The 25,749-nt window shown below is 40.8% G+C and overlaps 1 protein-coding gene across 1 annotated transcript; it reads right to left on the bottom strand.

The window, feature by feature from the left end:
- Positions 1–8,004: 8,004 nt before the first annotated feature.
- LRRD1 (leucine rich repeats and death domain containing 1) lies at positions 8,005–20,477 on the bottom strand. The gene is made up of 6 exons (XM_069729422.1): positions 20,143–20,477; positions 16,907–18,481; positions 16,427–16,625; positions 15,612–15,773; positions 13,843–13,963; positions 8,005–8,202 (listed from the first exon to the last, which is right to left on the bottom strand). Exons 2-6 carry the CDS (start codon positions 18,407–18,409, stop codon positions 8,019–8,021), a joined length of 2,169 nt encoding a protein of 722 aa, XP_069585523.1. The 5' UTR covers positions 18,410–18,481; positions 20,143–20,477; the 3' UTR covers positions 8,005–8,018.
- Positions 20,478–25,749: the final 5,272 nt, after the last annotated feature.

The following is a 25,749-nucleotide window of genomic DNA, read 5'->3' as shown; positions in this document are numbered from 1 at the left end:
CTGATTACACCTCTATATACCGCTATACTGACTGATTACACCTCTATATACCGCTATACTGACAGATTACACCTCTATATACCGCTATACTGACAGATTACACCTCTATATACCGCTATACTGACTGATTACACCTCTCTATACCGCTATACTGACTGATTACACCTCTCTATACCGCTATACTGACTGATTACACCTCTATATACCGCTATACTGACTGATTACACCTCTATATACCGCTATACTGACAGATTACACCTCTATATACCGCTATACTGACTGATTACACCTCTATATACCGCTATACTGACTGATTACACCTCTATATACCGCTATACTGACTGATTACACCTCTCTATACCGCTATACTGACTGATTACACCTCTATATACCGCTATACTGACAGATTACACCTCTATATACCGCTATACTGACAGATTACACCTCTATATACCGCTATACTGACTGATTACACCTCTATATACCGCTATACTGACTGATTACACCAGTATATACCGCTATGCTGACTGATTACACCTCTATATACCGCTATGCTGACTGATTACACCTCTATATACCGCCATACTGACTGATTACACCTCTATATACCGCTACGCTGACTGATTACACCTCTATATACTGCTACGCTGACTGATTACACCTCAATATACCGCTACGCTGACTGATTACACCTCTATATACCGCTACGCTGACTGATTACACCTGCTGTATATACCTCTATGCTGAGATTACACCTGTATATACCGCTATGCTGAGTGATTACACTTGTATTTACCGCTATACTGAGATTACACCTGCTGTATATACCGCTATGCTGAGTGATTACACCCGTATATACCGCTATACTGACTGATTACCCCTGCATATACCGCTATACTGACAGATTACACCTCTATATACCGCTATACTGACTGCTTACACCTCTATATACTGCTATACTGACTACACCTCTATATACCGCTATACTGACATTACACCTCTATATACCGCTATACTGACTGATTACCCCTGCATATACCGCTATACTGACAGATTACACCTCTATATACCGCTATACTGACATTACACCTCTATATACCGCTATACTGACTGATTACCCCTGCATATACCGCTATACTGACATTACACCTCTATGTACCGCTATACTGACTGACTACACCTCTATATACCACTATACTGACATTACACCTCTATATACCGCTATACTGACATTACACCTCTATATACCGCTATACTGACTGACTACACCTCTATATACCGCTATACTGACTGACTACACCTCTATATACCGCTATACTGACAGATGACACCTCTATATACCGCTATACTGACTGATTACACCTCTATATACCGCTATACTGACTGACTACACCTCTATATACCGCTATACTGACATTACACCTCTATATACCGCTATACTGACTGATTACCCCTGCATATACCGCTATACTGACTGATTACACCTCTATATACCGCTATACTGACATTACATCTCTATATACCGCTATACTGACATTACACCTCTATATACCGCTATACTGACTGATTACCCCTGTATATACCGCTATACTGACTGATTACACCTCTATATACCGCTATACTGACTGATTACCCCTGCATATACCGCTATACTGACAGATTACACCTCTATATACCGCTATACTGACTGATTACCCCTGCATATACCGCTATACTGACAGATTACACCTCTATATACCGCTATACTGACTGCTTACACCTCTATATACCGCTATACTGACTGACTACACCTCTATATACCGCTATACTGACATTACACCTCTATATACCGCTATACTGACATTACACCTCTATATACTGACTGATTACCCCTGCATATACCGCTATACTGACAGATTACAACTCTATATACCGCTATACTGACATTACACCTCTATATACCGCTATACTGACTGATTACCCCTGCATATACCGCTATACTGACTGACTACACCTCTATATACCGCTATACGGACATTACACCTCTATATACCGCTATACTGACATTACACCTCTATATACCGCTATACTGACAGATGACACCTCTATATACCGCTATACTGTCTGACTACACCTCTATACTGACTGACTACACCTCTATATACCGCTATACTGACAGATGACACCTCTATATACCACTATACTGACTGATTACACCTCTATATACCGCTATACTGACTGACTACACCTCTATATACCGCTATACTGACATTACACCTCTATATACCGCTATACTGACATTACACCTCTATATACCGCTATACTGACTGATTACCCGTGCATATACCGCTATACTGACAGATTACACCTCTATATACCGCTATACTGACTGATTACCCTTGCATATACCGCTATACTGACAGATTACACCTTTATATACCGCTATACTGACTGCTTACACCTCTATATACCGCTATACTGACTGCTTACACCTCTATATACCGCTATACTGACTGCTTACACCTCTATATACCGCTATACTGACTGATTACCCCTGCATATACCGCTATACTGACAGATTACACCTCTATATACCGCTATACTGACTGCTTACACCTCTATATACCGCTATACTGACTGACTACACCTCTATATACCGCTATACTGACTGATTACACCTCTATATACCGCTATACTGACTGATTACACCTCTATATACCGCTATACTGACTGATTACACCTCTATATACCGCTATACTGACTGATTACACCTCTATATACCGCTATACTGACTGATTACACCTCTATATACCGCTATACTGACTGATTACACCTCTATATACCGCTATACTGACTGATTACACCTCTATATACCGCTATACTGACTGATTACACCTCTATATACCGCTATACTGACTGATTACACCTCTATATACCGCTATACTGACTGATTACACCTCTATATACCGCTATACTGACTGATTACACCTCTATATACCGCTATACTGACTGATTACACCTCTATATACCGCTATACTGACTGATTACACCTCTATATACCGCTATACTGACTGATTACACCTCTATATACCGCTATACTGACTGATTACACCTCTATATACCGCTATACTGACTGATTACACCTCTATATACCGCTATACTGACTGATTACACCTCTATATACCGCTATACTGACTGATTACACCTCTATATACCGCTATACTGACTGATTACACCTCTATATACCGCTATACTGACTGATTACACCTCTATATACCGCTATACTGACTGATTACACCTCTATATACCGCTATACTGACAGATTACACCTCTATATACCGCTATACTGACTGATTACACCTCTATATACCGCTATACTGACTGATTACACCTCTATATACCGCTATACTGACTGATTACACCTCTATATACCGCTATACTGACTGATTACACCTCTATATACCGCTATACTGACTGATTACACCTCTATATACCGCTATACTGACTGATTACACCTCTCTATACCGCTATACTGACTGATTACACCTCTATATACCGCTATACTGACAGATTACACCTCTATATACCGCTATACTGACAGATTACACCTCTATATACCGCTATACTGACTGATTACACCTCTATATACCGCTATACTGACTGATTACACCAGTATATACCGCTATGCTGACTGATTACACCTCTATATACCGCTATGCTGACTGATTACACCTCTATATACCGCCATACTGACTGATTACACCTCTATATACCGCTATGCTGACTGATTACACCTCTATATACTGCTACGCTGACTGATTACACCTCAATATACCGCTACGCTGACTGATTACACCTCTATATACCGCTACGCTGACTGATTACACCTGCTGTATATACCTCTATGCTGAGATTACACCTGTATATACCGCTATGCTGAGTGATTACACTTGTATTTACCGCTATACTGAGATTACACCTGCTGTATATACCGCTATGCTGAGTGATTACACCCGTATATACCGCTATACTGACTGATTACACCTCTATATACCGCTATACTGACTGATTACCCCTGCATATACCGCTATACTGACAGATTACACCTCTATATACCGCTATACTGACATTACACCTCTATATACCGCTATACTGACTGATTACCCCTGCATATACCGCTATACTGACATTACACCTCTATGTACCGCTATACTGACTGACTACACCTCTATATACCACTATACTGACATTACACCTCTATATACCGCTATACTGACATTACACCTCTATATACCGCTATACTGACTGACTACACCTCTATATACCGCTATACTGACTGACTACACCTCTATATACCGCTATACTGACAGATGACACCTCTATATACCGCTATACTGACTGATTACACCTCTATATACCGCTATACTGACTGACTACACCTCTATATACCGCTATACTGACATTACACCTCTATATACCGCTATACTGACTGATTACCCCTGCATATACAGCTATACTGACTGATTACACCTCTATATACCGCTATACTGACATTACATCTCTATATACCGCTATACTGACATTACACCTCTATATACCGCTATACTGACTGATTACCCCTGTATATACCGCTATACTGACTGATTACACCTCTATATACCGCTATACTGACTGATTACCCCTGCATATACCGCTATACTGACAGATTACACCTCTATATACCGCTATACTGACTGATTACCCCTGCATATACCGCTATACTGACAGATTACACCTCTATATACCGCTATACTGACTGCTTACACCTCTATATACCGCTATACTGACTGACTACACCTCTATATACCGCTATACTGACATTACACCTCTATATACCGCTATACTGACATTACACCTCTATATACCGCTATACTGACTGATTACCCCTGCATATACCGCTATACTGACAGATTACAACTCTATATACCGCTATACTGACATTACACCTCTATATACCGCTATACTGACTGATTACCCCTGCATATACCGCTATACTGACTGACTACACCTCTATATACCGCTATACTGACATTACACCTCTATATACCGCTATACTGACATTACACCTCTATATACCGCTATACTGACAGATGACACCTCTATATACCGCTATACTGTCTGACTACACCTCTATATACCGCTATACTGACTGACTACACCTCTATATACCGCTATACTGACAGATGACACCTCTATATACCGCTATACTGACTGATTACACCTCTATATACCGCTATACTGACTGACTACACCTCTATATACCGCTATACTGACATTACACCTCTATATACCGCTATACTGACATTACACCTCTATATACCGCTATACTGACTGATTACCCCTGCATATACCGCTATACTGACAGATTACACCTCTATATACCGCTATACTGACTGATTACCCTTGCATATACCGCTATACTGACAGATTACACCTTTATATACCGCTATACTGACTGCTTACACCTCTATATACCGCCATACTGACTGCTTCCACCTCTATATACCGCTATACTGACTGCTTACACCTCTATATACCGCTATACTGACTGATTACCCCTGCATATACCGCTATACTGACAGATTACACCTCTATATACCGCTATACTGACTGATTACACCTCTATATACCGCTATACTGACTGCTTACACCTCTATATACCGCTATACTGATTGCTTACACCTCTATATACCGCTATACTGACTGCTTACACCTCTATATACCGCTATACTGACTGATTACCCCTGCATATACCGCTATACTGACTGACTACACCTCTATATACCACTATACTGACATTACACCTCTATATACCGCTATACTGACATTACACCTCTATATACCGCTATACTGACAGATGACACCTCTATATACCGCTATACTGACTGACTACACCTCTATATACTGCTATACTGACTGACTACACCTCTATATACCGCTATACTGACAGATGACACCTCTATATACCGCTATACTGACTGATTACACCTCTATATACCGCTATACTGACTGACTACACCTCTATATACCGCTATACTCACTGATTACACCTCTATATACCGCTATACTGACAGATTACACCTCTATATACCGCTATACTGACAGATTACACCTCTATATACCGCTATACTGACAGATTACACCTCTATATACCGCTATACTGACTGATTACACCTCTCTATACCGCTATACTGACTGATTACACCTCTATATACCGCTATACTGACTGATTACACCTGTATATACCGCTATACTGACTGATTACACCTCTATATACCGCTATACTGACAGATGACACCTCTATATACCGCTATACTGACTGATTACACCTCTATATACCGCTATACTGACTGACTACACCTCTATATACCGCTATACTGACATTACACCTCTATATACCGCTATACTGACTGATTACCCCTGCATATACAGCTATACTGACTGATTACACCTGTATATACCGCTATACTGACTGATTACACCTGTATATACCGCTATACTGACTGATTACACCTGTATATACCGCTATACTGACTGATTACACCTCTATATACCGCTATGCTGACTGATTACACCTCTATATACCGCTATACTGACTGATTACACCTCTATATACCGCTATACTGACTGATTACACCTCTATATACCGCTATGCTGACTGATTACACCAGTATATACCGCTATACTGACTGATTACACCTCTATATACCGCTATACTGACTGATTACAACAGTATATACCGCTATACTGACTGATTACACCTCTGTATACCGCTATGCTGACTGATTACACCTCTATATACCGCTATGCTGACTGATTACACCTCTATATACCGCTATACTGACTGATTACACCAGTATATACCGCTATGCTGACTGATTACACCCGTATATACCGCTATACTGACTGATTACACCTCTATATACCGCTATGCTGACTGATTACACCTCTATATACCGCTATGCTGACTGATTACACCTCTATATACCGCTATACTGACTGATTACACAGTATATACCGCTATGCTGACTGATTACACCCGTATATACCGCTATGCTGACTGATTACACCCGTATATACCGCTATACTGACTGATTACACCTGTATATACCGCTATACTGACTGATTACACCTCTATATACCGCTATGCTGACTGATTACACCTCTATATACCGCTATGCTGACTGATTAGACCTCTATATACCGCTATACTGACTGATTACACATCTATATACCGCTATACTGACTGATTACACCTCTATATACCGCTATGCTGACTGATTACACCAGTATATACCGCTATGCTGACTGATTACACCCGTATATACCGCTATACTGACTGATTACACCTCTATATACCGCTATGCTGACTGATTACACCTCTATATACCGCTATGCTGACTGATTAGACCTCTATATACCGCTATACTGACTGATTACACATCTATATACCGCTATACTGACTGATTACACCTCTATATACCGCTATGCTGACTGATTACACCAGTATATACCGCTATGCTGACTGATTACACCCGTATATACCGCTATACTGACTGATTACACCTCTATATACCGCTATGCTGACTGATTACACCTCTATATACCGCTATGCTGACTGATTACACCTCTATATACCGCTATACTGACTGATTACACCAGTATATACCGCTATGCTGACTGATTACACCCGTATATACCGCTATGCTGACTGATTACATCTGTATATACCGCTATGCTGACGGATTACATCTGTATATCTTTGTTGGACAGATATAGGAACAATAATTATCTGATATTTAAGTCTCTGCTTTTTTTATTTGACTCCTGGTTTTGATTAAAAAGCTGCACAGAAAAGAATGATCAAAAACCTGTGTACAGTGCACAAGCTGTGATGGATTAATATAAAAACATAGAAGACGGACAGATAGAAATAAAAAAATAAAGATAAATGACGGCAATTTATTCTGTCCAGACAGTGAGACATTAAGGGTTATTAATCAGATTTTTATTGCTTTTACAGATAATTTTAGCATCTTGACTTTCAGGGCAACTTCATGTAGATCCGCCATCACCAGCACTCGGATCAGCTGCTCAGTAATGGCAGCCGGGCTCATGTCCGCCGCTCGGTGTGTCCGCCATAACGTCAGCACCTGCAGGACTTTATCAGGGAGCGGTAAAGATCTGAAAGACATTGTATAATAGGTGACACTGGGCGCTTTGTTACCACTTATCACAAGATTCACAACTGATAATTCTCCAGGCAGCATTCTAATTGGAAGTAGTATTATCATATAAATATATTATTGTACAAATAGTGCAGCGTTATAATAATACACTGGGGCGGTATTAGGGTAAGTTCACACTGGGCGTTTTTGCTGCTTTTTTTATGCTAATTTTCAGCTGCTTTTTACAGTACCAGCAAAGCCTATGAGATTTCAGAAATCTCATGCACACATTCGTTTTTTGTGTGATCAGTATTTTGTGCTTTGCTGCGTTTTTTTGACATAGAGCCTGTCACTTCCTTCAGCGTTTTTGCTGCGTTTTTTCACCCATTGACTTGAATGGGTGTTGAAAAAAAAAACGCAGCAAAAACGCAGGTATCATTATTTGCTGCGTTTTTGCTGCTGAAAATCCAAGGACATTAGCCTGGACAAAGAGCAAAAAAACACACCAAAAAAACGCACCAAAAAAACGCACCAAATACGCGACAAAAAACGCACCTAAACCTGCCAAGATCATCAGGTTTTGCTGCAGAAAAAAATACGCAGCAAAAACGTCCTGTGTGAACTTATTCTTATAGTAGTTATATTCTTGTACATAGGGGCAGTATTATAGTAGTTATATTCTTGTGCATAGTGGGCAGTATTATAGCAGTTATATTCTTGTACATAGGGAGCAGTATTATTGTAGTTATATTCTTGTACATAGGGGGCAGTATTATAGTAGTTATATTCTTGTACATAGGAGCAGTATTATAGTAGTAATATTCTTGTACATAGGAGCAGTATTATAGTAGTTATATTCTTGTACATAGGAGCAGTATTATAGTAGTTATATTCTCGTACATAGAGGCAGTAATATAGTAGATATATTCTTGTACATAGGAGCAGTATTATAGTAGTTATATTCTTGTACATAGGGAGCAGTATTATAGTAGTTATATTCTTGTACATAGGAGCAGTATTATAGTAGTTATATTCTTGTACATAGGAGCAGTATTATAGTAGTTATATTCTTGTACATAGGAGCAGTATTATAGTAGTTATATTCTTGTACATAGGAGCAGTATTATAGTAGTTATATTCTTGTACATAGGAGCAGTATTATAGTAGTTATATTCTTGTACATAGGAGCAGTATTATAGTAGATATATTCTTGTACATAGGAGCAGTATTATAATAGTTATATTCTTGTACATAGGGGCAGTATTATAATAGTTATATTCTTGTACATAGGGGCAGTATTATAGTAGTTATATTCTTGTACATAGGGGCAGTATTATAGTAGTTATATTCTTGTACATAGGAGCAGTATTATAGTAGTTATATTCTTGTACATAGGAGCAGTATTATAGTAGTTATATTCTTGTATATAGGAGCAGTATTATAGTAGTTATATTCTTGTACATAGGAGCAGTATTATAGTAGTTATATTCTTGTACATAGGAGCAGTATTATAGTAGTTATATTCTTGTACATAGGGGCAGTATTATAGTACTTATATTCTTGTACATAGGGGCAGTATTATAGTAGTTATATTCTTGTACATAGGGGCAGTGTTATAGTAGTTATATTCTTGTAAAAAGGGGTAGTATTATAGTAGTTATTTTTTTATACATAGGGGCTGTATTATAGTAGTTACAGTGAGGAAAATAAGTATTTGATACACTGACGATTTTGGAAGTTTTCCCACCTACAAAGAATGGAGAGGTCTGTAATTTTTATCGTTTGCATTAGTGATGAGCGAATGTGGTCGGATACTGTGCTATCTGGTATCTTGGGACCCCTTTGATAATATATTCCAGTCTCTGCGGCTGCATTTCTAGCCACAAAACATGCAGCCGCAGGGACTCGAACACTTTATCTGAGCACGTTCGCTCATCACTAGTAAGTACACTGCACCTGTCAAGAGACAGAATCTTTAAAAAAAAAAAACAAAAGCAGAAAATCACATTGTATGATTTTTACATACTTAAAATGCATTTTATTGCATGAAATATGTATTTGATCACCGACCAACCAGCAAGAATTCTGGCTCTCACAGACCTGTTAGTTTTTCTGTAAGAATCCCTCCTACTCTGCGCTCATTACCTGTATTAATTGCACCTGTTTGAACTCATCACCTGTATAAAAGACACCTGTCCACACAATCAATCACACTCCAACCCCTCCACCATGGCCAAGACCAAAGAGCTGTCTAAGGACACCAGGGATAACAATATAGACCTGCACAAGGTCGGGATGGGTTACAGGGCAATAGGCAAGCAGCTTGGTGAGAAGGTAACAACTGTTCGGACGATTATTGGAAAATAATAGAAACACAAGATGACTCTCAATCTTCCTTCTTCTGGGCCTCCATACGAGATCTCGCCTCGTGGGGTAAGGATGATCCTGAGAAAGGTCATGAATCAGCCCAGAACTACACTGGAAGGACCTGGTCAATGACCTGAAGAGAGCGGAGACCACAGTCTCAAACATCACCGTCAGTAACACATCATGCTATCATGGATTAATACCCTGCAGGGCACGCAAGATCCCCCAGCTCACACCAGCACATGTCCAGGCCCGTTTGCAGTTCTCCAATGACCATATGGATGATCCAGAGGAGGCATGGGAGAAGGTCATGTGGTCAGATGAGACCAAAATAGAACTATTTTTATGTCAACTTCACTCGCTGTGTTTGGAGGAAGAAGAAGGATGAGTACATCTACAAGAACACCGTCCCAACCATGAAGCATGGTGGGGGAAACATCATACAGACCTAAACCCAATAGAAAATCTTTGGAGGGAGCTGAAACTCAATGTTTCCCAGTGACAGTCCCTAAACCTGAAAGATCTGCATAAGATCTGTATGGAGGAGGGGGCCAAAATCCCTGCTGCAGTGTGAGCAAACTTGGTCAAGAACTACAGGAAACTTCTGACCTCTGTAATTGCAAACAAAGGTTTCTTGACCAAATATTAAGTTCTGTTTTTCTATTGTATCAAATACTTATTTCATGCAATAAAATGCAATTTAATTATGTACAGGTCCTTCTCAAAAAATTAGCATATAGTGTTAAATTTCATTATTTACCTTAATGTAATGATTACAATTAAACTTTCATATATTATAGATTCATTATCCACCAACTGAAATTTGTCAGGTCTTTTATTGTTTTAATACTGATGATTTTGGCATACAACTCCTGATAACCCAAAAAACCTGTCTCAATAAATTAGCATATTTCACCCATCCAATCAAATAAAAGTGTTTTTTAATAACAAACAAAAAAACCATCAAATAATAATGTTCAGTTATGCACTCAATACTTGGTCGGGAATCCTTTGGCAGAAATGACTGCTTCAATGCGGCGTGGCATGGAGGCAATCAGCCTGTGACACTGCTGAGATGTTATGGAGGCCCAGGATGCTTCAATAGCGGCCTTAAGCTCATCCAGAGTGTTGGGTCTTGCGTCTCTCAACTTTCTCTTCACAATATCCCACAGATTCTCTATGGGGTTCAGGTCAGGAGAGTTGGCAGGCCAATTGAGCACAGTAATACCATGGTCAGTAAACCATTTACCAGTGGTTTTGGCACTGTGAGCAGGTGCCAGGTTGTGCTGAAAAATGAAATCTTCATCTCCATAAAGCATTTCAGCCGATGGAAGCATGAAGTGCTCCAAAATCTCCTGATAGCTAGCTGCATTGACCCTGCCCTTGATGAAACACAGTGGACCAACACCAGCAGCTGACATGGCACCCCACACCATCACTGACTGTGGGTACTTGACACTGGACTTCAGGCATTTTGGCATTTCCTTCTCCCCAGTCTTCCTCCAGACTCTGGCACCTTGATTTCCGAATGACATGCAAAATTTGCTTTCATCAGAAAAAAGTACTTGGGACCACTTAGCAACAGTCCAGTGCTGCTTCTCTGTAGCCCAGGTCAGGCGCCTCTGCCGCTGTTCATGGTTCAAAAGTGGCTTTACCTGGGGAATGCGGCACCTGTAGCCCATTTCCTGCACACGCCTGTGCACGGTGGCTCTGGATGTTTCCACACCAGACTCAGTCCACTGCTTCCTCAGGTTCCCCAAGGTCTGGAATCGGTCCTTCTCCACAATCTTCCTCAGGGTCCGGTCTCCTCTTCTCGTTGTACAGCGTTTTCTGCCACATTGTTTCCTTCCAACAGACTTACCATTGAGGTGCCTTGATACAGCACTCTGGGAACAGCCTATTCGTTGAGAAATTTCTTTCTGGGTCTTACCCTCTTGCTTGAGGGTGTCAATGATGGCCTTCTTGACATCTGTCAGGTCGCTAGTCTTACCCATGATGGGGGTTTTGAGTAATGAACCAGGCAGGGAGTTTATAAAAGCCTCAGGTATCTTTTGCATGTGTTTAGAGTTAATTAGTTGATTCAGAAGATTAGGGTAATAGGTCGTTTAGAGAACCTTTTCTTGATATGCTAATTTATTGAGACAGGTTTTTTGGGTTATCAGGAGTTGTATGCCAAAATCATCAGTATTAAAACAATAAAAGACCTGACAAATTTCAGTTGGTGGATAATGAATCTATAATATATGAAAGTTTAATTGTAATCATTACATTATGGTAAATAATGAAATTTAACACTATATGCTAATTTTTTGAGAAGGACCTGTATAAATCATACAATGATATTTTCTGGATTTTTATTTGTGGATTCTGTCTCTCACAGGTAAAGTTTACCCAAGATAAAAATTACAGACCTCTAGTATTTATAGGTGGGAAAACTTGCAAAATCAGCAGTAGATCAAATACTTATTTTACCCACTGTATATTCTTGTACATAGGGGCAGGATTACAGTAGTATAATACCCAGGACAAAAATGTTATATATGTGATTTTGTCTCATGTGGGACATGATAATTCTTTAGTATACAGAAATATATTAATACTAAATGGTGGCCCGATTCTAACGCATCAGGTATTCTAGAATATGCATGTCCACGTAGTATATTGCCCAGCCATGTAGTATGTTGCCCAGTCACATAGTATATTGCCCAGCCACGTAGTATATTGCCCAGCCACGTAGTATATTGCCCAGCCACGTAGTATATTGCCCAGCCACGTAGTATATTGCACAGCCACATAGTATATTGCACAGCCCACATAGTATATTGCACAGCCCACATAGTATATTGCACAGCCCACGTTAGTACCCTTGTTACATGTGAAAAATGTCAATATGCAGCATACACAAACTATCCTGCCGTACTGTACACATATCTTATATCACTCTACCATATACACAAATACCTCTGCCATACAGTGCAAATAAATAATGCCGCTATTTAGTATTCAAATAATGAACCCATATCCCATATGTTTACCCCCATAGTGCCCCTATGATAGCACCATGAAAGAGCCATCATAACCCCTCATAAACATTACTGGCCAACTAGATGCCCCACCTAAACAATAGTGCAGAAGGAGTGTAGTGGTCCGATTTTGGGGGTGGTCTTGGGATGTGCAGCGGGTATTTTGCGTGCATAATAATTTTAGAATATATTTTCTAATAATTTCATTACTTTATACTTTCTACGTTAAAGATTTTAATAATTTAATAGTTAATTTCCTTTCTTACCGGTTCTTCGCTATAATTTTGACATCTTCATCTTTAAGCTTAAGCTTCTTGCAAAAAAAGGTGAAATCTTCTATGAACACAGCACGAGAGACCAACGTGAAGATCTTCTGCATGATCCGGTCTAGAATAAATGACAAAACCGTCGGTACACAACCTGTCTGCGATTCATGATCCCTGTGGGTCGAGCAGCAATATCTGCCAGGTTCCCTATAATTAAAAGCAGGGGGCTGCGAGAACGAGGGTCCTGATGTCAGCCACAACAGCATGTTGTATGCTCCAGCACTCAGCGATATGGGATCATATACTGAATTAAAGACTACGAGCACCTTGGTACATCTTTTTCTACCATTTTGCTGCCGTAGTGTGTTCTTTTTCTAAAATGTTACAATTCTGTCCTGATTCTGATGGCTTTCTCTGCTCTTCCTCCCTTCTCATAGTGTTAGAGATCACAGGAAGCAGGGGGTTGTACACAGATCTCCAAAGTATGGAGAGAGGAGAAAGCATATACAGTCTCAGGGAGGGCAGCGAAAACAGGCTGCAGAATAGAAGGCAGTGAAAGAAGAGGAAATAGGTTCAGGATAGAAGCTGTGATGATTAGTGATGAGCGAGTATACTCGTTGCTCGGGTTTTCTACAGCACGCTCCGGTGGCCTCCGAGTATTTATGACTGCTCGGAGACTTAGTTGTCCTTGCCGCAGCTGGATGATTTACAGCTACTAGCCTGGCTGAGTACATGTGTGGATTGCCTAGCAACCAGGCAACCCCCACATGTACTCAGGCTGGCTAGCAAGCGTAAATCATGCAGCTGCGCCCACAAAAACTAAATCCCCGAGCAGTCACAAATACTCGGAGGTTACCCGAGCGTGCACGGGAAAACCCGAGCAACAAGTATACTCGCTCATCACTAGTGCTGATATATGAGCTAATTAAGACAACAGCACCATGGATACACACAGACCTCACATCCAGCCTAAATTACTGGGAGAGACACTCACACAAGAGAAAAATCTGATACTTGTATCGCACAGCAAACTGCATATCAGGAGGTCTAGAAATAAATAAATGAAGGAAAGAAAAAAAATGAATATTGCAGACTGAAACTTAGTGGTTACCTTTAGTTAATAAAATGGCGCTAAGTATGTAAAAATCCATTTTATTCCATAGTAAATGGTGTATATAGGCTTTTGGGGGATCACTCAGTAGGTTTATGCTACCCCATCTGAGAGCAGTCTAATGCAGGAGCAGAGACCTTGACTCCAGCCATGTATTAATTAGCATACTGGGTGCAGTAGTTTTAATAAAAATCACTTTTTTTCTGCTGCAGAGCTCTGAATGCTGAGCTGTGTATAACCCCACCCACACCACTGATTGGCAACTTTCTGTGTACACTGCGCATAGGCAGAAAGCTGCCAGTCGGTGGTGCGGGTTTGTTTACATAGAGCAGGAAGACTAGACACCTAGTCCTGTAGTGATAATCTCCTGCTGGTAAGACACTGATTGTATTGAAACAGCAACAGACAGCCAAGTAAGTGACATATTGCTGGATTCAGGTTCTCTGCCCCTACATTATTCTGCTCTTAGATTACATAGAAAAATGTGTTGACAGATTCCCTTTAAGTTTGTTGGATAACCATTGGCACTAGCTCTTCATGAGTCCACTTTCTCTACAGCAGCCACTTTGATCACCTAGAAATGGTGGAAATTAAACTCTGAAACTATGATTTCAGGAATGACTTGAGAATTTCAGACTCCGTCAGTGACATCCCGCACCTTCTACCACGTCGGCCGCCTGTATATACCGCCCTATGGGGTACAGTTCCTTTCCGTCACACAGGAGAGCAGGGGGGTTCATCATGGGGTTACCATCGAGGCTGATCTGCTTCAGGTTCTTCAGACGGTGGATGTCACCGGGCAATGAGGTCAGCTTGTTGCCTAAACAGATTGGTGATTATAATGTTATAGACTAAAAATTGCAATAAGGGATGATTATTATAAAATAAAAAAATATCCAGATTACACAGGACCCAAGCAATGGAACAAATAGTAAATGCAGACTACATGATAGACTTGGATGATTTAGGGACAGCTCTGAGCTCCACATCTGTGCATGGGTTTATACCTCTCCACATCCTTCAGTCTTGTATGAACAGAGAAATCTTGGGTTTTCCTATAATCTCAAGGTAACTAATTCAAACCCAATTTTTGCATTTACACTTTTTTATCCTAATTTTGCAATTTCTCATAAAAACTTAAATAAAATATTGTAACGGGTGAGAAAAGACCTGCGTGCAATTCCCATTACACCCACTAGATGGCCACATATAGACACCTACAGCATAAACAACCCCTAACAGAGTATCACTAAATCATTTATTTTTTTAATTGTTGAACTTGCAGCACTCATATCTGGATATGTTGAATCAAAAGGAAACATAAGAATGGGAACATTTTCAAAAACTTCAGCATATGTTGGTAAATATAATTAATAAATACTACAAATTTCAATATATGATGTGTTGATGTTTCCCAATTTGTGAAGTAGTCTCATAGTTCCCTGCTCTCGGGAGACTACAAAATGTACCTACCGTTCAGATTGATGTGCTGGAGACCCTCCATGGCAGAAACAGATGCAGGAAGGCTGGAGAGTTGGTTATCAGAAGCCTTTATACTGATTACATTTTTCATTCCTCCAATGTTTTCCGGAATTATTTTTATGCCGTTGTCAGAAATATCCAGATTTTTGAGATTATTCATTCTACATAACTCTTCTGGCAGATCCGTAATCTGAAGAAAAGCAGAATCCACGTCTCATTAATACAGAAATATTAGCTAATCCATCATCTAGTTTTGGAGGCTGCATCGGGGGCATCATTACTCGTTATTAGTATTGGGCTAAGAGGTGCAATATTTGTCTTGCCTTGTTGGCAGACAATCGTCGCCACAAACTGTGTTGGTATCACCATGTTTTGGGGTTTTTAATCTTTACCCTTGGAGGTCAAAAATGCTATAAAATACAATTCATTGAAGCCGCTGTCAATATACCATGAATGCAAATAGAGTTTTACCTTCAGGTCACTGCAGTGTCTGATATGTAGAGTTTCTAGTGCCGGAACTTGGCACACTTCCTTTGGGAAAGTCTTGAAGTTGTTGTTGGAAAGGTCCAGCTCCTTCAGTGACTCCAATTGTTGGATCAGCACAGGAACAGATTGAATCCGATTTTCCGACAGGTCGAGTCTCTGGAGACTTTGTAAATTGCACAATTCAGGAGGAAAACGCGTCAACCTATTAGAGTGGAGTAGCAGATCACACAAGGACGACATGTCGGACACATTTGGTGGCACTCCTTGAAGCTCGTTCTTGCTGAGATCTAAGTAAATGAGATGGAGAAGCGTACAAACATATCCTGAAAATTCCTGTAATTTATTTCCACTCATCTCTAAGAATTTTAGCTTCGAGTTGTAAGTGATGGTTTGGGGAATTTCTTGAATTTCGTTACGGTTAAGATTTAAATGTAGCAGAGCAAACATAGAGGACAAAGCATGAGGAAACTCGGTCAACAGGTTACCACTTAAGTCCAATTTGGTTATCTGTGAACAGTTACTCAATTCAATGGGGAGATAGAGCAGATGATTGTCTCCACCGACCACCACTGATAGATGCTTCAAAAGCGCCAGTTGCTCCGGTAAAAGTTCCAACGCATTTTGGTCAACATGAAGCTCCACCAAGTTGGTTAGTTTATGGATTTTTTCCGGAAGGGAGCACAATCGATTACCAGTCAGAATTAAGGTTTTAATAGATTGACAACCACAAAGTTTCTCGTTCAAAGTCTGAAATAAATTATTGGCGACGGAGAGAACTTTGAGCTGTTGCAGTCGCTCAATTTTGTCCGATAATCCAGTTAGTTGGTTGCCATCAATGATCAGTTCTTCAAGATTGGTCAAGTTATACAGCTGTACTGGCAAGAAAGCGATCTGATTCTTACTTAGCGAAAGTTCTCGGAGGTTCTTCAGATCACCAATGTCTTTTGGCAAATTTTTTATCTGATTAGCGCAAAGGCAGAGTTTAACCAACTGTGGGAGCCTGAAGATGGATTTGGGCAAGGTGGACATCTGATTGCAGTCTACGTTCAGTACGTGCAGGTTCTTGAGGTTGGACAATGAGTCTGGCAAAGACTTTAGTTGGTTCCCACTCAGCCCTAGAATTTGCAAAGTTGTTAGGTTTCCTATGCATGGAGGTAATAGTGCGAGATGATTATGAGAGACAAAAAGCTGCTTGATGTGTTGGAAGTGTGAGATGTCATCTGGTAGGCACCTTAAGAGGTTATGGCTTAGGTTTAATGCTTGGAGTTGAGTTAGCTGGCCTATTTCAGGAGGTAGACAACTTAGCAGATTTCCTTCCATGGACAATATCTCTAGTTTGAGGAGACATTGTAGATCTCGAGGAAGCTCCTTAATTGAGTTGTTGTTGAGTTGTAAACACATTAAGCCTGGAGATTTGAAGACATCATCTGGTATCTTTGTCAGCTGCTTATCATTCAGCATGAAAACGGTAAAAGTCTCCGATAACATAGTGGATAACTGGAATACACCACATCGAGGGCTGTCATAGTACTAACGTCTCCTTTTCTCCTTTTCTTTGATCTGAAAATTATATCAAGTATTTTAGATCTTTAAATAGAAGTATCAGATGACCACAAATTGGCCAAAATTTGCCAAGAAAAACATTATTTTGCTACCAATTTATATTAAAGTTGAGCACATCAATTTTCAAGGCCCTGATCAATTGTCGAGGTCATGGCCGCTGCACTGGAGCCCTGGGAACCGCCTCCAACTTGTTGGAATTTACAGCTCATCTCTTACTTAGCCGGCCTGGCGTAACTTCATCGTTGCAGCATGATGCACGCAGGACAGGACCGCTAATAAAAAGAGGAGTCGCGAATTCTGGCAGGTAAGCGATGAGACACAGGGTTCCGATCTAGCGACCACAGAATGCTGACCACAGTTCTGCACATTTATTTGCTCATCTCTAATTGAAATGTTTTTATTTAAAGTTTTAGACTAATTGTTCTACAAATCTTTTGTTTTAGGTTTGCTTACGCCTTACAAGACTAACCTGAGATGAGTGTGCCTACTGTGTTATTTTTTATATAATTTATATAAACCACCTGATGAAGCTTCATGCGAAACAATGTCGAGCGCATTTTCTTTCATAGGTAAAGTGTACTTCTTTCCACTATGCATTATTATTATTAAATGAAGGTGAACTTTCATGTGAAATCACTCTTTCCCTGTTTATTTGTATGTATTTTTATGGGCCTTTACTTGCACAACACTTGCTGGTCTTGTCTTCTGAGTATCCATCTTCAATACTGTAATTGCACACAGTATAACCTTTATATTGATTTTTAGTATCCACACAAGGAATTTTTTTTTTTATTATCACTTCCCTGCCTTTACTATTTTACTCGTCTGACTTTTGTATATCTATTTTGATGTTTTTACCTATTATGTTATCCAATAAATAATATATTTTTTTATTGATTGGCAGCTTTCCACATTTCTACATAGATATTCTTTAATTTAAGTATTAAAAAAAATAATGTAAAAAATCAACTTTTTTGTAATGTTTATTTTAATTTTTCATTTCACTCTCTATATTTACATTTTTTTAAATTAAATCTTTCAGTTCTTACTGTGATCACTGAGCCTTATAATAGCCTTATAATAGACTGACACGTCCTGTTCTGTAACGATCACTTCTCAGCAGTTATCTCATTAACATCCCAGGCAGGATTACACCAGAATTCATCATTCACGATAGATGATTGCCAGGTACAGGCCTTATAGAATGTGCGTTTTACATAAGAAAACATGACACGAAAGTATCTTCTAATTGAATCAAAATTGTAGTTTAAAAAAAAATTCCCATGCAAAGTCTCTTAATATGGAAAAAAAAAATTCTAATTTTGTGTAAAATTATGCTTAATTTATTGGGCGCATTCGACTATGCCCTCACCCGGCTGGACTCGTATATGCCCCGTCCCAGTTTTCAAAAAGTTATCAGCTCTGTTCAAAACGGATGTAAAAACACAAAAAGTTGTAATTTTTTTTTTTTTTTGCACAAATGTAAAATTTCCATGTGTCAGAACTTATTAGTATATAGTAACATAGATGTGACACAGTCGTCGTTCCTGGTCTCATCATGCAAAGTTAACGCTTTTATATGGGTACATTTACTTGTAGCAAGCAGAAAGTATGTGCCCCCAGGTGACGAGGCCGGCAATAATGGGGTCAGCACTTACCGGGATTCTCTACAGAAGACGGTAGTAATTCCACAATATTAACCGAGAACCTGATGGACAATCCATGCGAGGATGATGCTGTACAGCAGACTGCCTCGGCAGACGATCTCCTACATTGCGGTGACACAAGTAGATGACAGGTCACTATGGAGAGCTGTACATAAACACTTCCCTGCACAGTGAGCCGTGTGGACCTGTCTGTGGTCAGCAGATATTTACTTACCGGTAGATACGAGCCCTTCCCAGACCATTCACTCACATACAACTTACAATACTGGCTTGTCAGCTGCCATTATTACTACCTGTCATGGCCGCTCTTGAAATAACAGGATAATAGCGGGCCTGGAAATCAGGATCTGGAGTCCTGCTATGCCAGTAAAGCACATTCATTACGGGCCTTCCCCTAGCAACCTGAGCAGGATAGGGACACGCTGTCCACCCCTGAAAAAGCACATTAATTCCGGGCCTTCCCTTAGCAACCAGCCCAGAATACGGATACGCGGTCATTCCCTCCCACAGAGAAACCTTCTATAACTGATAATAGGATTACGAGTGTATATATACACAGCCACATCTCCAGGAAATGTAAATCCTGGTATTGTTGTCATGAGGTCAAAATTTCTCATGGTTATACCTGTCCATGCAAAAACTGGGTGACAACCAAGATGGCCGCCATGACGTGCAGAACCCAGCTATCCCTGTCCCCTCAGCAGAGGCGTAGCTAGGGTTTAAACATAGGGGGGGGCGAAACATCTGAGTGGGGCCCTCAGTGATAAATATGTCATACTATGGAGCCCTATGACTGGAGATGTAGTCCCTTTTACCTAAAGATTGTCTTGGGACAAGTCCTGGAGACAATAATGGCGACCCGAGTACTAAAAAAAACACAACATGCCCGATACCCCCAGACACAACATGGACATTCAGTAACATTGTTATCGGGGTACATTTCTAGTGTATAGTTGATAATTACGGTCTATATTTTCATTTTTGCGCTTTAGTTTGTTATTTTCACTACTACTTACAAGAGTCATCACCTTTTTTGCATTAATATGGCCGTACCAGGGCTTTTTTTTTTTTTGCGCAAAACGAGTGGTAGTTTTGAATGATAGTTCACTTTATCATATAATGTACAAAAAAATGTTGGAAAAAAATTCCAAGTGCGTTTTAATGGTAAAAAACAGCAATTCTGCCATTGTTTTTTTTTTGTTTAGCTTTTAAAGCATTCATTATGTCATAAAAGTTACCTGGCCGTATAAAGTTTTTATTTTCTACAGATATCCAGAAAATTGTAAAAAGAAAAAAAAAATGGTTTGCGTTTACTTTTTCTGAGATCCATGAATTTTACATTTTTATGTCCATGGAGTGGTATGAGGGCTTGTTTTTTGTTTGCGTGGCGAGCGTTTTTTTTTTTTAAACCATTTTTTTCACTTTCATTTTTTTTATAGTCCCCTTAGGACTATCGCAGTATATAGTAGAAATAATGATCTCATATGAAAATCAACCTTTACGAGAATACAAAGATGGAACATTATATACACATTAGATTTGCGCAAAGGAGGTTACAGGGGTCTCGTACGGGTCTGTGTCACCACTAAAAGGGGAGGGTTCAACACCTTGCTGTATCTGGGAAGATGTAATGATGATTTGGCTATAGTCTAAATAAAGAGGTCAAAATCTAGGAAAGTTAGAAAATGAGTAATTTGTATAGTTTGTGGAGTAGGGGGTCAAAGATCGGCATTTGATAAGTGGGGGTCCCAGATGTGGATGCACTCGACATGTCATCTCAAATGGAGAAACCCTTGCAACCTAGACAGCATTACAAACAAGCGAATACCATTCACCCCTATGAAGAGGCAGATAACAGAAAACAATAGCTTACACTGATAGGGTTTACTGTTTAGTGAGGAAGTACACAGTCCACGATGAATGATATATGCACTGTCACTGTGTACTTTACACTGACCGTAGCTTATATACTGTACATAGTGACTGCAGGTGACTTACGGATACACATAGATATATAGACAGAAATCCACAAAAGAAACATGTAAGAAGTGATTCTTGACACCGCTTATCTGGAAATGCTTGAGGAACGTATAAAAGTGTGCTTACGCAGTATATAACACAGCCACGTGGTGTATTGCACAGCCACGTAGTATATAGCACAGCCCACGTAGTATATAACACAGCCCACGTAGTATATAGCACAGCTCACACAGTATATAGCACAGCCCACGTAGTATATAGCACAGCTCATGCAGTATATAACACAGCCACGTAGTATACAGTATAGCACAGCCCACGTAGTATATAGCACAGCTCAGGCAGTATATAACACAGCCACGTAGTATACAGTATAGCACAGCCCACGTAGTATATAGCACAGCTCAGGCAGTATATAACACAGCCACGTAGTATATAGCACAGCCCACATAGTATATAGCACAGCCCACGTAGTATATAACACAGCCCACGTAGTATATAACACAGCTCACGTAGTATATAACACAGCCCACGTAGTATATAACACAGCCACGTAGTATATAACACAGCCCACATAGTATATAGCACAGCCCACATAGTATATAGCACAGCCCACATAGTATATAGCACAGCCCACATAGTATATAACACAGCCACGTAGTATATTGCACAGCCACGTAGTATATAGCACAGCTCACGCAGTATATAACACAGCCGCGTAGTATATAGCACAGAGACGTAGTATATAACACAGCCCATGCAGTATATAGCAATGTGGGCACCATATCCGTTAAAAAAAAAAAATTAAAATAAAAATTAGTTATATACTCACCTTCCGGGGGCCCCCGGATCAAGGCCAGGCGTTTGGCGATGCTCCTCGCGACGCTCCGGTCCCCAGAATGCATTGCGGTCTCGCGAGATGATGACGTAGTGGTCTAGCGAGACCGCTACGTCATCATCTCGCGAGACTGCAATGCATGGACCGGAGCATCGCGAGGAGCGGGAAAGGCGCCGGAAGGTGAGTATATAATGATTTTTTTTTTTTTAACAGATCTTTTTACTATTGATGCTGCATAGGCATAAAGCAGAATAGGCCAGTTTTATGAAACTGTTTAACAGAGAAAAGCAACCAATCCCAGTGCAGCTCTCATTTTAAGAGAGCAGAATACAACGTAAAAGCTGCTCTATGATTGGTTGCTATGGGCCGCAAAGAGAGGTTTTCTTGTATAAAGTCTGATAAGTCTTCACCCGTTTCCTTAGCTGCATGTGATGGGAGGACGGACAGATGGGAAGGCAGGGAGGGACTAGGTGTGGAGGGCAGGAGTCAGAGCTGTAGATCAGGTCATTCAGTAGTTTACAGGAAGTCAGAGACTGACTTCCCGTGTACACATTAGCCTAGATACACGACTGGTTGTGGTAAAACATTAAGGGTATGTTCACATGTTCCTGATTTCCATCCTTTTTTTTTCAGGACTGTTTTTTAAAAAACTGCAGCTCTTGGCAGAAAACGCAGGTCCTTTTTTTGATGCGTTTTTTGATCCTTTTTTTTATGCAGTTTTCTATGCAGAGACTGTGTGTTTCCTAGGAAGCTTTTTAGGGCTAAAATGGCTGAAAATACCCTAACCCTACCCCTAACCCTACCCCTACCCCTAACCTTAGTGAAAAAAAAAAAAAAAATTCTTAATTTTTTTATTGTCCCTACCAATGGGGGTGACAAAGGGGGGGGGTGTCATTTACTATTTTTTTATTTTGATCACTGAGATATAACCTATCTCAGTGATCAAAATGCACTTTGGAGCGAATCTGCCGGCCGGCAGATTCGGCGGGCGCACTGCGCATGCGCCCGCCATTTTGCAAGATGGCGGCGCCCAGGGAGAAGACGGCCGGACGGACACCGGGAGGCCGGGTAAGTATAAGGGGGGGAGATTAGGGCACGGGGGGGAGATTAGGGCACGGGGGGGGGGGGGCATCGGAGCACGGGGGGGGGGGCATCGGAGCACGGGGGGGGACATCGGAGCACGGGGGAGGGGCATCGGAGCATGGGGGGGTGGGATTGGGGCAGCCACACTCCACCCACGCACTTCCGCCCGCTTCCCCGCACTTCCTGCTGCAGCGGTTCTGCACCACGAACCGCAATAAAACCCGCAGATCTATTTTTGATCTGCGGGTTTTACTGCGGGTTTGACCTCACAATGGAGGTCTATGGGTGCAGAACCGCTGCGGCTCCGAAAAAAGAAGTGACATGGTACTTCTTTTTTCCTGCAGCTATTCAGCGCGGCTTTTTTTTTAAAATTCAGGATCATGTGCACAGCGGTTCCTGTTTTCCATAGGGTACTTTGTACTGTACCCTGCATGGAAAACAGCTGCGGAACCGCAGCGGCAAAAACGCTGCGGTTCCGCAGTAAAAAACGCACTGTGTGAACATGGCCTAAAAGAAGTAATTTGGTACTGAATGTAAAACCTCTCTCTTAGCGTTAAGGTAAATGGAGAACACCGGCAAAAAGACCAAAACTGGTGCGTTCTGTAGCCTTGGCTCGCATTGGACTAGATCCTGAGGGCAAACTTAACTTGACTCCGGTAGGTTTGTAAATAAACTCAACTAGTCTTGTCCCAAAAAAACAAAGCCTAGAGAAAACATGCCTGCAAGTGATTTCTTGGGTTGAGTTCGTACTCCAACCCTTAAAAGCTAAAGAACTTTGTGAATGGCAACGGTATTACACGATGGATGAAAGGAGCGTCTAGTGGCTTCTGAAGAAGCTGAATAGAGTTACCGTTGCACGTCTGCAATAGGTTAAGTCAAATATTACTCAGGGTGGAGAGCCAGAAAAGATGCCATGATATAGTTGTTTGGACCAGGTAGAAATTGCCTTGGAGACTGAAGAGTTAGTCACCTCGAAAGAAGGCTTTGACAGAAATTGGATATGTTGGTCAGAAGGATCTTAACAGACCACCAGAGGCAGGGCAGTTGACTAAAATAACCGGGATACTGTAGGGTCCACCTTAGAGGAGGAGGCCCATTTAGAAAGAATGTCCATGCACTTAAAGGTACCGTTACACTAAACGATTTACCAACGATCACGACCAGCGATACGACCTGGCCGTGATCGTTGGTAAGTCGTTGTGTGGTCGCTGGGGAGCTGTCACACAGACAGCTCTCTCCAGCGACCAACGATCAGGGGAACGCCTTCGGCATCGTTGAAACTGTCTTCAACGACGCCGAAGTCCCCGGGTAACCATCGAGTTACTAAGCGCAGGGCCGCGCTTAGTAACCCGATATTTACCCTGGTTACCATTGTAAAAGTAAAAAAAAAAACGTCACCGCTGTGCTCTGCTTTACGGCCGGCCGGCGCTGACAGTCAGTGCAAGGAAGATGACGGCGGGGGACGTGACAGACATCGGAATGTGAGTATGTATTTTTTTTTTTTTTTTTTTTTAACTTTTACAATGGTAACCAGGGTAAATATCAAGTTACTAAGCGCGGCCCTGCGCTTAGTAACCCGATATTTACCCTGGTTACCAGTGAACACATCGCTGGATCGGCGTCACACATGCCGATTCAGCGATGACTTGTTTGTGCGGTGGTTCAGTAGGTTGAGGATCACTGCAGGTTATAGGCTTGTC

This window comes from Ranitomeya imitator, chromosome 6, assembly GCF_032444005.1.
Source record: "Ranitomeya imitator isolate aRanImi1 chromosome 6, aRanImi1.pri, whole genome shotgun sequence".
Taxonomy (NCBI): Eukaryota; Metazoa; Chordata; class Amphibia; order Anura; family Dendrobatidae; genus Ranitomeya; species Ranitomeya imitator.
This window is presented reverse-complemented; position numbering and strand designations above follow the sequence as displayed.

Coding starts and splice junctions, on each gene's coding strand:
- LRRD1 (XM_069729422.1), bottom strand. CDS start 18,409: ATGTTATCGGAGACTTTTACCGTTTTCATGCTGAATGATAAGCAGCTG. Junction 13,964..15,611: donor GGCGGCCGACGTGGTAGAAG/GTGCGGGATGTC, acceptor CATTTATTCTAG/ACCGGATCATGCAGAAGATC. Junction 8,203..13,842: donor AAAATTATAGCGAAGAACCG/GTAAGAAAGGAA, acceptor AATGTCTTTCAG/ATCTTTACCGCTCCCTGATA.